This window comes from Thermobia domestica, chromosome 8 (genome assembly GCF_964235325.1).
Source record: "Thermobia domestica chromosome 8, izTheDome1.hap1.1, whole genome shotgun sequence".
NCBI lineage: Eukaryota > Metazoa > Arthropoda > Insecta > Zygentoma > Lepismatidae > Thermobia > Thermobia domestica.
Window position 1 is genome coordinate 288,821,571 of NC_137461.1, and position 18,074 is coordinate 288,839,644.

Sequence of the window (18,074 nt, forward strand, 5' to 3'; positions counted from 1 at the left end):
CGCCCCGTACAAATGCATGTGTTACATAGCCTATATGGTAAAGCAGGCCCTGAGTGAATTGTAGTTACAAAATAAAAATTTGATTTGAGTGGATGTGAAACATTAGTTAGTAAATTCTCCTTAGTTTTGTTGCTCACACTATTTGTGAGTTTTTCTTACAATGAAAAAAAAAATAAATAAATAAAAAATAAAATTTGATTTTTTCCATTGAATTTTGTTTTGTATGTAAGTTGTTTCTATATATTTATTACTTATATGTATTTAATATATCACTAAACAATTGTTGCACTGGGAATATTAACTTTGTACTCTGAACATTGAGCTAGAAATATTTCTAGGATTGATATAATTTTCCTTTGAATATTGAGCTAGACATATTTCTAGGATTGTTTTAATTTTCCTTTGAACATTGAGCTAGAAATATTTCTAGGATTGATTTAATTTTCCTTTGAACATTGAGCTAGGATAGAAATATTTCTATAATTGATTTAATTATCCTTTGAACATTGAGCTACAAATATTTCTATATTGATTTAAGTTTCCTCTGAATATTATTATTTCCTTGTTTGATTGTTTTTGCATTGGTTCCTTCATCTACCTCTTAGATTCTGGATTATTTACTAGAAAATGTATTTATTTTACAACTATTTAATTGTTATCAGCTTTAGCTGATTTCGTTATAATACTGTCTTCATATGAAGCAAACAAACCAATATTTTTTTCTTTAAAATAATTATTATTCCTGTTTTGCTGTGCTGTTGCAAAGCATGGTCGCTTACTTTGAGGAAAGAACGCAGATTGAAATAATTAGAAAATAAAATCCTGAGACGAAGATTCGGACCCAAGAGAAACTGGAATGGAGAATGGCAGAAACTTCATAATGAGAAACTGCCGTCTGTAGAAATCTTTGCTCGCATCTTATAGACCCCATGTATACTGTCTATGATTAAGAAAAATTCAATGTACCTAGGTATATAATGGAAAGTATATTCAGATATGAATTTTATACGTACGTGGAACGTTGGCAAGTGAAGATAAACATTTAAGGATAGAATTAGAGAAAATTCTGTGACTTATATTTGAATATTGTTATTATTAAAGGCACATTTTTATTAAAATACAGAGTAATTCCTTTAGACTTCCAGGCATAGTCAGATGTATAGAGATTTACGGAGAAAAGTAATTATTACGCTTAACTAAATAAATACAGCATTGTTTTCATTAATTAGTAAATAAAACAATTATTTCTTACAAGTTTCCATACATTACGCTTCTAGACGATATATTTTATAAATTTCTCTGTACTAGTTGGACTTATCTTATTAACCTCGTCTATATAAATTATCTTATTATGTTTTAAATGTTCAAAAAATTATACATTTTACAAGCTTGAAGAGAGATCGAAAAAGAAAAAGAAAGAAATGTATCAATCTATTGGACAAATATTGGTTTGTTCCAATAGCAATTGAATCAATTGACTCATGGTGCCAGGAAGAAATTAATTTTATCAACGAAGTTGGCCAATGCATATCACTAAAATCGTTATATACCACAGGTAGAATATTTCTTATTCGACGCATTAGTATAGCTATTAAACAAGGGAATGTGTCATCTATTTTGGGAACTTTACCGACCGGAAAAGAATTCGAAGAGATCTTCCTTTTGTAGACAATTTATGAACTATTCGGAAGAATATCTAAACAATGCATAACAACGTTCATTTAGCTATAATGTTTTAGAAACTTCTTTAGGAATAAGTGATTTGTAAACTTACTGAGAAATCCCATTGTAATAACAGTATTAACTAACCGACCAAATATGATAATTAGTTTGGATATCGTTTTTTAAATTTGTTAACAGTTATGTTGTTTTACCGGTTAAAATATATATAATACATTAATTTTAAAAGTACTGTATATTGATTTCTATATTTTGTAAAGTTTCTACAGAGGAAGAAAACAAGAATCAATTGAAATAATTTTTGGCATTTCATCCGTTACTTATTTACTTTTATATCCATTTCGCTGATGTTTCAAGAAAGTATAACAGTTTGCTAAATGTCAGTGAAAAGAGTACAAAACTTTTTTCATTTCACTAAAAGTTTCGAGAAACTATAACAAATTTCTAAACGTCAATGAAAAGAATACACAGGGTACTACATAAATGTGTCACTATCAAAATAAAAGAAACAGTTCATATTGACCTGTGCTCAAAAGTAGATAGTTTCGTAGTTAAAGGATGCCGGAAACATGAAATAAGTGAACTTTCAAAGGTCATAACTCCACTACTATGTGACCTATCGTAGTCGGGTAAAGACATCACTGAGGAACTGGTGTGTGAACTATCCAAATATCCATGTTTAAGAATGCTCCAGCACTTGCACACTAATTTTTTTTGAGAGGTAGGTGGAGAGTGATCAAGTACTCCCAAACAGCCTCTCTAAAAAAGATTGTACAAGTACCGGAAGTTCTGAAAGATGGATATTTGGATAGTTCACGTACTAGTTCCTCAGTGATGTCTTGACTCGACTACGATAGGTTCCATAGTAATGAAGGTATGAACCTTTAAAGTACACTTATTTCAAGTTTTTGGCACTCTTTAACTCCGAAACTATCCACTTTTAAGCACTGGTCCATATGAACTTTTTTTCTTATTTTGCTATGAGGAACCTGTTCCCAAACTATTTTGGCATATTTATGAAACACCCTGTAGAAGTAAATTAAGCATAAATGAAACAACAAAATCCATCATAATTGATTTGCATTGATTTCTATTTATTGGGTGTGGAAGTTGCAAGTATAATGATTGTCATCTCTGCTTCAAAGACATTACTATCCCTTAACGAAAAGCCAGGATAACTTTTTGTCATCTGAACATTCATTATCCAACTGAATTTACTCACTATTTCCACGAAAATAAACGGAATACATGTTCGTTTTTATCCCGAAGGAATGATTGTGCTTGCTCTGTCCACTATTTATACGTAATATACAACTCCTACAAATACACTACTTACTGGTGACGGTAACTGAGATGTCCGAAGTATTCGCTCCTGGAGCTTCAATTGTTAGAGTCACTGGGCGGTGCAAAGGAACCAGGCGTAAGGCATCACCTGAAACTGACACTTGACTTGTGTTGTAAGGAGATTTCTGTGGATTGGGACTCAGGTTTACTCCAGTTCTAAAGCGATTATGCCCTGTATCTGCATCATCTGTGTGAGTGTTGGTGGAGAATGTTGAAACATTGTGCGTGTTGATGGAGTAAGCTGAAATATTACAAAACAGAAAATATAATATGCATGGAAAAAATATTTGTTTCTTGTAGTTAGTTATGTTTTCTATATGGATAAAACTTTGTAATAAACTTCGACATACATTTGGATGGTAGAATCAATCAAATACTTCAAAGAAATGACAAAGAAAGATAACGTATTGTTTTACACATATATTGTATTGAATATTATTTTATAAAGATATAGAATTTATGGATATGAAATGTCCATAGGATTTAGATTATTACCTTCACTCTTATCTACGATTGGCAACGTTATTGGATGAAAGTAAAAGAGATCAAGAAAAGTTAAATTTTATGACTATTTTATACAGGGTTAGCATAAATGATACATTCGGTTTGGAAAGGCTATGTTTTCAAAAGTATTACAAGTACACACATGAAATATACATGGAAAGAAGCACAAACTCATCAAGTTTATATTGTGTGGCAGCATGAGTCCATTATCTTTTCTATCGGGTGTGGCAGTGTGACAGTAAGAGGTTAGTACCTGGATATGTTGCAGTTGTGGTTGTTCCAGCTGACTTCAGGGATTTTGTCTTCCAACAAGACGGGGCATCTCCTCATTGGTACATCCCAGTTCGTGACTACCTAAGCGATAAACTTCCGCATCGCGGGATTGGTGAGAATGACCTAGCTTTGTTCAACTGGCCTCCCTGATCTCCTGATTTAACGCACTGTGGCTTCTTCCTGTGGGGGTACGTTTAGGACCTTGTTTACATAGTCCCACTACCACAATCTTTAATTCAGCTCCAAGAACGCGTCAGTACTGCAGTGCAGACAATTGACAGGACTATGCTACAAAATGTATAGAATGACCTCGAGTGTCGTCTGAACATGTGTCTTGTCACCAAAGGGATACATATTGAACATCCAAAGGGATACATATTGAACATTCGTAGAGGGTGTGTAAACTTGGTGATTTTCTTGTTCTTTTGATATATCTTCCATGGGTATACGTAAAATACTTTTGAAAATGTAGCCTTTTCAAAATGAATTAATCATTTATGCTTGCTAGCTCTGTACTTATTGAAATCAGTATTCTCCTTGAGGATTAAAAAAAAAGAAAGAAAGAAAAAACGGAAGAAAAAACTGAAAATATTTTAAAATTAAATTACTTGTTCAAAAAGTAATTATTTAGTTGTGAGAGACTGGTGTAATATAGAAGATAAGGACAAAGAACACAGTACAAAACTGGTTATAAAAATGTGATAATTTAGCTTTAGTAGTGTAAAAGAACAAAGTTATTATTTAGGTGTTTCAGAAAAACAAAGAAAGAAACTAAAAAAGCAGTTAAGTGTGAAAAATCAAATTTTCGAAATACAGGGAACAGAAATAAAACTGAGGAGTAATTTAATGACGGTGTTGATACATGCATATATATTTTTTTCACTCGCTACCCTAGGCAATTGGTTTGTTGGTCAAGGGCCGCGGTGGCTCAGTGGTAGAGCGTTCACCTCTGGTGCTTGGGGTACTTGGTTCGATCCCAGCCCTCCCCCGCCAAGTGAGCTTTGTGGTGGACAAACACCGTGTGCATGGGTTTTCTCGAGGTTCTCCCGTTTCCACCCACCTTCTTCATTCCACCATTTCATTCATTTCTCATAATCACCGTCTCTTTTAACCTTGCCAGCATAACCGTGGGACGTAAAACTCAAAGACTACTGTTTTGTTGGTCAGAAGGAAGCGCGTGAGGTTAGATTTACATCGAAGTTGCAACACCCGAGCGTGACGTAAAGTCACGTGGTATTAGCATTGGAGTTAAAGTGAAGAAAAACGAGTCCTGCGGAGCTTCTAACACCATTCGCTCGCTCAGCTATGTTTCGTAATGTAAATAAATCACTTGTTATGCATTATACAGTATATTACGTAAAAGGACAAACGAGTATTATTATTTTTGTTTTATTTTAATGATAAAAGTGTTACGAAAATTTAAAAAAAAACTCCTTGCGCCGGGTTTGAACCCACGCCAAAAGCGATTTTCATTCTTAGCTCGTTCACTGGCATGCTCGGCTACGAGAACCGACAACAGCTGGCGTTTGATTTCTGCTACATGTATGCTACGTGGCGAGAAACGGATAATTTCAACCAATCAGAACCGTGTATTTATCTCCTATGGCTACAGCTGAGCGTGATTAAAATATATGCTTGACACGTAATAGGTGATGAAATGATACGGGATTTTCTTTAGTCATTTCATTAGAGACTAGATTCATAGTCGCGGACTGTCGTTATTTGATAGGGAGCAAAATACCTATTTTATTTCTATAATTTAAGTTGGCTATTTTGTCCCTGTTGAAAAGTTGCAATTTACGTTTGTTAATACTAAGTTCGTTTTCTCCAAGTTCGTTACGAAAATTCTTGTCCAGAATTTACTTTTAAAATGGGAAATATCTCTAATATCGGTCAGTTTGATCATTTTTATATATATTCCCCTCAACCAACCCTAAGTTGCACCGTAAAAGTAAAATTATAAACACCACCCCAGGCCCGAACTTCATCTATGTTGAAAATTTGATCGAAATCGGTCGGGTGGTTCAAGAGTTATTAAGTCACAAATAGAGTCACTTTCATTTTTATTTACATGGATTTACAATGATGTAAGTGCGGAATAAAGTGAACATATTTTGATTTAATGTTATAATACTGATTAAAGTTAATTATAAAAGTTATTGTAACTTTTTTATCCTACTAATCCAAATTATATTCGACTGATTACCCAATGTATTATTACTTTATGATATTCATGTACCTCATACGAAATCAAGAATGAAAAATAAACAAGTATCAAATTGATCACGTTTTACTAGATAGAAGAAAACAGTCTAGCATAATTGGTGTTTAATTGTTTAGATGAGCTGACTATGATACTGGCAGCAGAAATAATAAGAAAGAGATTATCGTTAAATAAAGGAAATATTATACATCTGAAAACGGAGACGTTTAATTTAAAGAAATTAGAGGAGGACCAGGTGAGAGGGGAATACCAGATTGAAGTCAAATACATTCTAGGTTTTAGAAGGTTCAGAATGCATGCGAAACTGAACTTCCGGATACCGTAGCCCATAGAGTTAGTTCGTTAGTTGGTAAGTACAAAAGTAACAGAATTCTTTAACTAAATTCATAATAATTATCTTAAAAACAAAAACACACCTGATTTGTCATTCACTGTAAGATTTGCCAAGGATTCTAAACTTCCATACGAGAGAATATTTTTGGTTTTCGAAATGGCATCCCAGGAATCTCTCCTTTGATTAATTCCACCGGACATAGCTGACACTAAAAATCACAATTGAAACAAAAACTACATTAATTTTACCTTATATTTATCTATCCTTTACAGCAACACTAAGGAAAAAAATAACTTCATTAAGCAGTATAAAGATTAGTAAAGATAGGTACTAAACTAAGTAGTTTTAGTGTTTCATTTTTTTAAAATGAAACACTAAAACTAACTAACTAACTAACTATATATATATATATATATATATATATATATATATATTACACTCTTGTTTATAATTTATAAATGTATCTTAGCAGGAAGCAATTAATTATGATTCAAAAGAATTTATGTACGGATTGATGAATGACAAATATTTACAAGCGTAATTCCAAAATGTAGCAGAATAATTTAAGTACGGATTGATGAAACGATAATTACTCACAAGCAAAATTCGAAAATGTACGAAATAATAATTAAAATTAATGATAAATATTTGAACTCATAATTCAATTATCTGTAATAGACTTTTGTGTACAGAAGACTTTCTTCTTGTTCTTCTTCTTTTACATTGTCTTTTTCTGCTTACGTAAGATCAACTTTCCTGAAGATCTGTTTTCATTTTATAAGGTTTCACAAAAATCGTTATTAGTCTTTTCTTTTCAAGTCCATATTTACTCAATCTAATCATTTCGTTTTCTATCTCCCTCTTGTACCTTCCAACACTATTCCCTCATTCTTTTCCCTACATAATCCTCATTTGTTCTCATGATATGACATAACATTGCAATATTCTTTTTCTTTACTTTCTTTACTTCGATATCTCTTACTTCAGCACTGACCCTTACTCTTTCGTTTCTGATCTTAACCATCCGGGTAACATGACACATCTATCCTAATATTTTTGTTTCAGTTGCAACTAGTTTCTGTTCTTTCACATTAGCCCTACCTACTAGTGTAGTTTGCTAACGCGTGTCTTTAGTGCACGTGATCCTAGGTTCGATTTCCTGTGGGAGAGCATTGAACGCATTTCGGTGGTTTAGGTTCCACCTTAAACTGTTGGTACATGTAGTAACTTCATCCATCTTCACTTGGGAACTATTACTTAAAAAAAAAAAAAAATACTTTTCTGACCAGAGTCGTAACAGTTTCAATAATTTAACGTTATTTTCATCAGTAGTTAACGTCTGATGAAGATACAATTAAGTTATTGAAACTGTTACGACTTACTCTCGTTCAAAGCAAACCACTTTGGGTAAGAGCCCATTTGAGGGCCTGAACTCCACCAACGCCATCTGTCAGCGACCAGCCGAACTACGTCTAGACTAGCGACGAGCACGTAGTCACCCTGTCACTATCCAGAGTATCAGGAGCTTTCTAAACCTAGTGGCCGTCATGTCTTTCATTCATGTGACTACCCAGTTTGCCTCACGACGCTGAAAATTTGGAAGCACCGGCCGGGAATCAAATCCGGGACCACGTGGACGTGAACCCAATGCTTTACCCACAAGATTATGGTGTTCCTCCCATATACTCTGGTCAAAAAAGAATTAATATTTATGTTGATACATGTCCACATAGTCTCATTGTTGAAAAGGGACGCTATATTTCATCAAACGAACATTTTCTTGCACCTTCTTGATTTTCCACGTTTCTGCTTCATATAACATTGCCAGTCACACTATGATACTTACACGATCAGCCATTTATACTGGTGTTTGTCCTATTCACTCAAAGAACATCTGTTATCTTATCCCAGTTTACCCATTCATCCTTAATTGATTTACTTTTTTACCTCCAAACTCCTATCCTTAGTCAGAGTGGAATGGAGATATTTCAATATATCCGCCTTCTTAAGGTTCAATATATTCGCCTCTATCTTATCTAATACCAGCAGAATACTCATTCTTCGCACGGGGAGAATACGTTTCATTTTCGACATAAAGAGTTGAATTTGGATTTAAACTTAATCGGAAGTGTCACTGTTTGTCTCAGCGACACTCGAAAACTATGGATTCGACAATAATATCGGTTATTTTCGATCATTTTTATATATCTCCCCCTCCTTTCCCCTAAGTTGCATCGTCAAAGTGAAACGATAAAAATCATCTCAGGCTCGAACCTAATCTATGTTGAAAATTTGATCGAGATCGGTCTTGTGGTGCAAGTGGTACGAAGTCACAAACATACTAACTTTCATTTTCATACCATGTATATATAGATTCATATATACTTTCATATATATAGATTCATATATGTCAACTTTTGTGAACTTAACTCTAATCCAAGAATTCAGACAAAACTTGATAGAATATTCCTGGAATATGTATGAACTCACCTCTGACGTTAGACGAAGTGTCAACATAGGCTTTTCCTACAGAGTCATTTGTGTCAGTTGACCCTCTCCTTGGCGCCTGGGAGTCATACTCTGATTCGTAGGTTCGAATGGGAATGGGAATGGGGGAGTGGGAAGGCGTCGTGTCCCCATTCTGCAAGTACGATGGAGAAGATAATTCGTGGCGATAATTCTGTGTCGAATGTTGCTCGTAGCGCTGCTCTCTTCGCAGTTCGGACGATGCGTGAGACGCTTCTGAAACAATGAAATTACTATATATAGTGTTTAAGGAATTAACTCTAAGAACATGCATCTTTTAAAGCTATTTTCTGTATCAACACGATTTAAATAAATGGTAGAATTCCATATCACATGCAGGTCCAGTTCTACCATATGTGCAACACGTGCATTTGCACGAGAGGGCAAGTTTTGAGGGGCAGCAAAATCTGTCATAACTATATTAAACATTTTTTGTTGGAAATAGATTTCATTATTATGATAGTTAAATATACTAAGCTGACCTATTAGAACACTATATTCATAAATCATGCTTAGGTCGCATTAGTTTAAGGTCGTATGGACAATGCTAAAGCAAATGGTCAAAGAAATCTCAGCATAAATCGCTTGACTGTTGTCAAATACAAGGACTAAATTTTCTAACAGTAGCAAACATCTATTCCATTTAGTTAGTTATCACAGTTTTGTTATGAAAAATACTCTTTGTCTTTGTCAGAAACCAGTTTCTTATCATTGAATTTGGAACATTTTTTTTAAAATTAACAGTTATAGAAGGAAAATCAAGAAATAAAGATAAAAACAGCTGGTTGCACTGGAATTGCAAATTGATATATTAGGATTGAAGCTCGATATTGAAAATAAAATGAAATCTTTGAGTTTTACGTCCCACGATTATGCCGGTTAGGCTAAAGGAGACGGTGATGATGAGTAATGAATGAAATGGTGGAATGAAGAAAGTGGGAGGAAACGGGAGAATCCCGAGAAAACCCACGCACACGGTGTTTGTCCACCAAAAAGTTCACTTGGCGGGGGCTGGGATCGAACCCGGGACCCCAAGCACTAGAGGTGAACGCTCTACCACTAAGGGAGAATAGTCTTTTTTTTAAAAAAAAAAAAAAAAAAGCTCTTTTAAGTGCATTATACAAGAGTAGTTCAAGGTTGACCGGGACTTTTATTTCTCCTGAGGAAACAGATAGCACAAGAAGCACCAAACTATGTCAACCTTTCAAAGTATTTACCGTACGCGTCAAGGCACCGTTGCCATCGTTGTTCCAGCGCCCTGATTCCTTTGGCGTAGAAAGAACTTGGTTGTTGTTGTAGCCATTGGAGGACATCGTTCCGCAGTGCTTTATCTGTCGTGAATTTCTTCCCTCCCAGATGGTCTTTAAGAGGTGCAAACAAATGAAAATCACTGGAGGCTAAATCTGGACTGTAGAAGGGATGGGGCAGAACTTCCCAGGGCATTTCGGCCAGACTTGTTGTTGCCACATTGGCCGTGTGAGGGCGAGCATTGTCATGGACAAGAATGACATTTCTAGACAACATCCCAGGTCTTTTCTTGCGGCTGGACTTTCGTACAGTACCATTGAACAATGTGGAGTAATACTGGGCATTAATTGTGCTCCTTTTGTCCAGAAAATCCACATGGATAACACCCTTCATGTCCTAGAAGACACTTGTCATGATCTTTCCAGCGGACGGCTGGGTTTTGCTTTTTGGGGCGGCGGAGAACCTTTATACCACCACTCCATGCTGCTTCTTTTGGCCTCTGGGGTTGAATTGTGCAACCATGTTTCATCACACGTGATGATGGATTGCAACAATTCATCATCTTCGCCTTATAACCGATTCAAAAGCTGTTCACAGACCGTCATGCGTGTCCACTTCTGATCAAATGCCAGCTGGCGGGGAACCCACCTTGCACAGGTTTTGCGGAAGCGTAAGTGGTCGTGAATGATTTTCTCAAAACTTCCGACACTGATATTCATCTCGGCAGTAATATCCCGCACTGTTACTCGCTGGTTTTCAAGAATCATTTGCTCAACACGTGCGATATTCACTGGTGTGACTGCAGTCAGGCGAATGTGTCCATGCGCTTCATTTGTCACCAGCTCCCTCCTTCGCGAAACTGTTCACACCATTCGTACACTCTTGTCCGTGACATCGTACTGTACTTGCAATCTTCTGAAAATCTCAGCTGGTTTAACTTTTTCCTTCACAAGAAATTTGATTACACACCGCTGCTCGCATTTTCGCGGATTCCAAGAGCTTCAGATATCCTTTGATCTGATCTGCCGATACAGATACGACATCACGAGTCATGACATACATATAGCACAAAGTAAACGCTAGCTGCTGTCGGCTCTCGTGGCTGAGTGAGCTAGCGCAACATGCTAGTAAGGAGAATTGTTTTAGCGTGGGTTCAAACCCTGCCTCAAGAGTTTTTTTTATTATTTTTAAAATTTTTATAACATCTCTTTTGTTAAAATAATATTAAAAACAACATTCAGAAAATGATTTAACGATTATTTTTTAAAATTTTTATTAAACTTCTTTCATTAAAATAAGTTTGCGCTTGTACTATACAGATCCAAAGCAAAAGTAGTAGTAGTAGTAGTAGTACTAATAGGTGACGTCATCGGTACGTGGCCAATAAGAATGCTACTTCAGCCATGTTTTGGCTGAACCTCTTGGGATCGGCGAAAATGCCTGCTGCTCCACAGACATACTGCTTGCCGCCATATTCGCTGCAACTGCTGCACATGTGCCAACTATGTCATGCCGGGCGCTAGTTACTCGAGAAAGAATACATTACATCACCCGCAAGTTTCATCATGATCCGGCTATTCATCGATTATTTACGTACGAAAATCCCGATCAACCTTGAACGACTCTTGTATTAATTGCTTTTTTTAAGGTTAAATAGAACTGATACCAACGAATATCGATTTGTAAGAAGTAAGTGAATAGATCAATAACAATTTGTACGAGGGTGATTCAAAAAGTAATGCCTCCAAGCCCATTACTTGCCCAATAGTACTGCAAACATTTTTAACTGTTTATCATTAATGCACTGATGTTTAAGCTATAGAATGTCACTTGTTCCACCTTCCTATCTCTTCTCGTTCCAGAGGAATGGAGCAATCCATGGCATCCAGTGGTGATGTCCAGCTGAAACAGCGGGCTGTCATTGAATTTCTGACTGCGAAAGGTTGTGAGCCCAGTAGGGATGCATTCGAGTCGAGTCGAGTCGAGTCGAGATTTAAGCCTGTCTCGACTCGTCTCGAGAAAATGTTGTCTCGACTCGTGTCTCGACTCGAAAATATGTTTCTGTCTCGACTCGTGTCTCGACTCGACAGTCTCTGTCTCGACTCGACTCGAATTCGAGTCGAGACAAAATGTACGAGTTAAAATATACGCACACATCAGCCAGACCATCATGACTACCTACCTAATTGTCAGTATGTCGACTTTTGGCATGGATAAAAACGGCGACACGTTTTGGCATACACGCAATGATCCTTGATAGGTCGCTGGAGAGAGCTGGCACCACATGTGCTCACTCAGGTCACCTAATTCCCGTAAATTCCGGGAAGAGGGGCGATGTGCTCTGACGTCACGTTCAATCACATCCCACAAGGGACATCACTCAAATGTCCGGCTCCAATTTCAATGAAACTTTTTTTGCTGATAGAAGGCATATATGCATCATTACTTGTGATGACAAATTTTTGCCATGGTGCATGTTTTATATTTTTTTTAAATAACTTTTAAGAGTTGTGATGTGGTTATTAGAGATTACTACAGAAGTCCCTTACTACCCTTTGTAAACGGAGCGTTAATGAAGAAAAGTGAAGAAAAACCATGTGGATACATATAAGTCCTGGGGGGAAGTCGTATGGTAGATATGACCTTGATGGCAGCCATCTTGAAATCCACCATTTTGAATTAAGGTCAAGTTTTCAAAATGGGAGTAGGGTAATATGATACATAATTTCGGGCTAGAATTTAATTAGAAAAATAATGGTGAGGTTAGTTTTAAGATACACCCATTTGGGGGAAAGTTACAGACATATTAATTGTTTTTACTTACTGTGTGCGTAAGTCCCTTCTTACTTTCGTCTCAAGACCTGTAAATCGATCGCAACGGCAGAGCCCGGTTTCGCACTAGTGTTTAGAAATCTTTAAACTCACTTGAGGCAATATTTGTGGATTATTGTATTGTATTTTGCCTTTAATTAAATTTGAACCCACTTCATGATCTTGTGTAAAGTATCACTAAAAGAGAATTTCTGTTTTTATGGAGAACGTAAGCATGGCAATTATAAAAGGTGAGTAAGGTGCGTATGTATTTATAAGAAAGTCTTTTGTGGTTCCGCCAACCTATTCTTTAGTTGTTTTTTTCAAAATACTCATATCTCATAAATAAAAGAGCTATTATAAAATCTCTTACCACTATTCTTTAATACTTATAAAATTTTATTTATTGTAAAAGCACTGGCGAGTTATTTCTTAACGCCCACTAAAATTATGGTGGAGCTCCTTCGTGGCTAACGGTTAGCATACTTGCCTTTGGCGTGGGAAACCTGGGCTTGATTCCCGGTGGGAGTTCATGTGGTTCGGATTCCACGTTAATCAGTAGGTCCACGTCTCACATAGCCTCGCTGCTGAACGGGACGTTAAACTCAGAATCAATTCAACTCAAAATTATGGTTTTGACTTTATTATGATGTCATTAGTTTAAACGCCCAACTGCCCAGTAATTATAAACATTGACTACATGATAAAATTGTAATTTGTGACGACTAAAATATCAGAAATTAAAGATTATTCTTTGGGTTTTGAAGCATTTTGAAAAACGTGAAAAACTGGTACTGCACCGATACAACACACCTTTTGGATTTGTCATAACATGTCTTACATAGCTTTGGTTCGATCCTCAACACGGACTGCAACTACCCGTTAAATTGTGCATCCGAAAGGCACTCTTTGTTAAACCTCGCTTATCACCGCTCATCTTAATAATATATATAACTTCACCGCGAAGCAAATGTTGCATTTCTCTCTTTAATCCTAACACAAAACAAAACTAACCACAGCTGTGACACGAAGGAGCTATTTCGAAAAGAAACAAGCTGTGCTTCATAGAGATGTGTACCAAATGATAGAAGTATAAAGTATTGTTTTCTTTCCTGTTTATTGATATCAGTTGGTGTTCTTAATGAGTTTACTCATTAGTTTAGAAAGAGTATATATGGAATTTGGACATATGTTGTACGTATTCTCCTGAGAAATTGATGAGACCAGAAAAGTTATAAGGACAGATGGAATAGGTTTAAGCGCATCTACGTGACTTTATTAAACATTTATTCTCCGTAATGGTACCACGCGGAAAACTTGGTGTAGGTCTACTTTTATCTTTGCCTCCCTCTGTTAGCTGTTTCGTATCATATATATCGGATGGTTTTGATATTTCTTCTGATCATTAAAACAACAATGGTACCTGTGTGCGTGCAGAAATGCAAAAGCACAAGGTAACTTCCTATTTGTTTTGGAAACAACAAACCCATTTCACGTGTGCGAGAGAAATTGAGCACAGCGAGATCGGGTGTTTACTCACGGTCAGTTCGCAGCAGGAGTCCTTGGTAAAAGATTTGGCTATCTCGAAAACACTCGCAAAACCTTACAAATACAAAAGACTGCGCTTCAAAGAAAGTTTAGACACAGATGTTTCAATTTTCTTTTAGCATCTTTCTTCAGCAAAAGAGTCGGTTCATTGTATTCGAAAAAGGGAAGGGAGAAAGGGTGAATTTATATTTTATGTGGGGGTAACGTTGTAAGTAGTATAAACAATACATACCGCTTCCGACTCTGTACTGAAGCACTTCCTTTAGCGGTATATCACTAGATCTACCCTGAACCTCACCCTACCTCAAATTAAAAGTAAATGGGACAGAAGTATTCAACATGACTGCGCACTTGAGTTTCAGTTCACAATACGAAAACCAGTGAGCAAGTAAACAGTCTTTTGTAGGATCGTGTTTTACTTCTTGAATTTATTTTTGAACATTTCTGTGAATTCAACAACAGAACGCAGTAGAAATACGGACTAGTTTTTACTTGAACCATTACTTTCGCTCCAACCCAGGGCTGCCACATTTATGATTTCGTACTAGATTTAGTGATTTTACTATTGAACTAGTGATCTAGTACGTACTTTGGGTAAATAGGCACATTCTAGTGATTTTTTTGCATTTTTTTTCCCTGATGCAGACAAATGAGAATGTGCAGACAAATGGAAATGATTCTTAAAATAAAAGGAAGAAGTATATTGCAGTTCAAAACAAATGTAGAAACCTTAAATTATTTTTTCTTTCCCCTCTGACTGAATGAAACCCCTGCTGTGTAACGACCTTAGGTAAATAACGGCTATATTTGGTCCGCTACCTCCTTTTGTTAGCCGACATGAGATGGGTTACTTTTTTTTCTGGAAGAAAGTGAAGAAATAATTATCCAGTACATTTACGTTTTGTCAGGCACACAGGCGCAGTCTGTACTTGTTTCCTAACGAATTTTAGCAACATAACATAAATGAAACATATGTACCAGAAAATAGAGGCAGTACAAACGGAAATTTTCATCTGTGACACATTTGATGAGAAATATAGTTAGATGTCACGTGCAAGCAATCTAAACATGTCCTATCTTGTAATTCTATTCGTATGTTTATGTAGGTGAGACTGAGAAATCAAGAAACAATAATAACTGGTTTTCTTCCAGGGGAAAAATCTAAATGTGAATGGGTGTTACACTGGGACTTTAATTGCGTCCTTTGTACAAGATTAACAAGTAATAGCAATTTTTTAATTTATTTTAGTTCTTGGGGAGAGGAAGATGGAAGCGAACCCTCGTAAGGACCTCTGCAAGGAAACATGAATACTATCCGCCACTGTTTGTAACATTACACAAAATAGTTATATATATATATATATATTGAGTTTTAGTCAGGGTTTTCATTCTGCAGGAGAGGGGGGCATAGTAATACCTGACGAACATTTTCTATTCTCAGAGTGTTGCAATGATAGCATTTCCTCCATTATAACTTGGCCAAGCTAGTTGCATTATATGTAAGGATTAAGTTAGCCTAAAAAGCTTAAATTTCTATGGCTGTTTTACTCTGTACCCATGTTTCTCATTTTCGGTCTACGGGACTCTGTGTCCGGAAATTTTCGATGGCTTCCAAGTCGGAAAATAAGTGTATCAAAGGCATATATATTATATCTATGGTTATATGAGGCATGGATCTACAGTTTAAAGTGGGATACCGGTAACAACTTCATGAGCTTCCACCGTAGATAAGATATACTATGTAAAATAGTCTCGTATCATAATATGTGATTTACAACAAATGTTACATTATATATTATCCGTAGCTCGTGATATGCTGCAACATATTAAAGCCTCAGAATAGTTGGGCAAGCGAATAATCCAGAAGTTACGTAACCCTATTGCGTTCATGGGAATGAAAACACAATAATTATAACTATGCTAAATTACTATAGACTACCAACTGCTCATTCAGAGAATTTATGAAGTTCACTTTATCGCAATAGTTTTATACAAACTAGATTTAGACTACGGATAATAGTTTTATACAAACTAGATAATCAATTATTATTATTATTATCATTATATTTGCAGTACAACCAAATACAATGACATTAACTATTAGTTCTAATTAACTGAATTGAGCTGAAAATTAAATCTTGATCTTTAAAGATTAACTATTAATTTTATGCGTTCTGTACCTTTCTGAAGGAATAAAAGCTGGAATTGGTTTCAAGGCTGTTTCTGAGTGAATACTTTCTTCAAAATAATATTAAAAATTATAGAAAGATTTTCGAGACATTCGAGTCGAGTCGAGATTTTTAAGAGCCGTCTCGACTCGACTCGTGTCTCGACTCGAAAATTCGAGTCGAGAAATACGTTTGTCTCGACTCGTCTCGAATTTTACAAAGTGTGTCTCGACTCGAATCTCGACTCGAATTCGAGTAGAGTCGAGTCGAGATTCGAGACATGTCTCGGCTCGAGCGCATCCCTAGAGCCCAGGAACTTCATCGCTGGCGTCGAGTCGAAAATACACCATTAGGACCCGGAAATAAAGCGTCAGTGGATGGAGTACCTCTCTTCTGCCAAAAAAATTCCAAGTTGTCCAATCTGCTGGCAAAGTGCTTATTGACATCCTGCCTCATCCTGCCTATAGTCCGGATCTTGTGCACTGTGACTTTTGACTCTTCCCCAAACATAAGGATCACTTTAAGGGCCAACGCTATAGTTGTGACGCAGAAGTGAAACCAGCCGTTCGGCAATGGTATCGCCGGCAGCAGCCACCACAAATCTTCTCCGACGGCATGAAAAACCTTGTTTCGCGTTGGTATAAGTGTGTTCCACGTAATGGGGACTACATTGAAAAATGACGCCACCATTTGTAGCTGACATTGCAAGCTTTCCACAGATACCTGTATCAGTACTATCTGTCGAACAGAAATAAAGGCATTATTTTCTGAGTTATCCCTGTATTAGGAGTGATAGAGTGCTTAAGAGTCCGTATCACTGCGAAATTAAAATACCGCTAATTTTACAGTAATTATGTGATATCTTCAAATAGATAAAATATAATCGAAAAGTGGATCAAGACCTCCCTAGACGATGTTATTTTGCATGAGGTACCGTTATCATGAGTCATCTAGTAGCTTTTTGTTTGCTGTTATTTAGAAACGCGAAAATAAATGCCGATTTTCTAAATGGCTGGAAATCGAAAGCAGATAAGTGAGTCATGATAGCACTATCTTATGTAAAATTATATTACCTAGCTCGCTCCTGTTCCACTTCTCGATTATCTTTTATCTATTTGAAGATATTACATAATTAGGCTACTGTAAAATTAGCGGTATTTTAATTTCGCAGTGATGAGGCCTTTTAACTTTGGTGCATGGGTTCCCTGGTTCGATCCCCGCTCAAGTAAGTTTGTGATGGACGACATCGTATTCGTGGGTTTTCTCGAAGTAGCATGAATCATTCAGGAACTAAAAATCGAAGCAAGTTTCACTTACTGTAACATTCCTCAGCATGTCCACATACCGACTAGAGTTATTCGTGAATATGCTTTCATGAAATAAATCCACTTCATTGACCTAAAACTGAATTTGA

General features: G+C 36.2%; 1 protein-coding gene across 2 annotated transcripts in view; it reads right to left on the reverse strand.

Moving 5' to 3' along the window:
- jbug (filamin-type immunoglobulin domains fbug) overlaps nt 1–18,074 on the reverse strand; it is a 385,095-nt gene that overhangs the window by 209,410 nt on the left and 157,611 nt on the right. For both annotated transcript variants that reach the window (XM_081769953.1, XM_081769952.1), the window contains 3 exons: nt 8,850–9,101; nt 6,442–6,567; nt 3,017–3,265 (listed from right to left, as the gene is read on the reverse strand). In XM_081769953.1, coding sequence (XP_081626079.1) covers nt 3,017–3,265; nt 6,442–6,567; nt 8,850–9,101 — 627 coding nt within the window. The remainder of the gene's footprint in view (nt 1–3,016; nt 3,266–6,441; nt 6,568–8,849; nt 9,102–18,074) is intronic.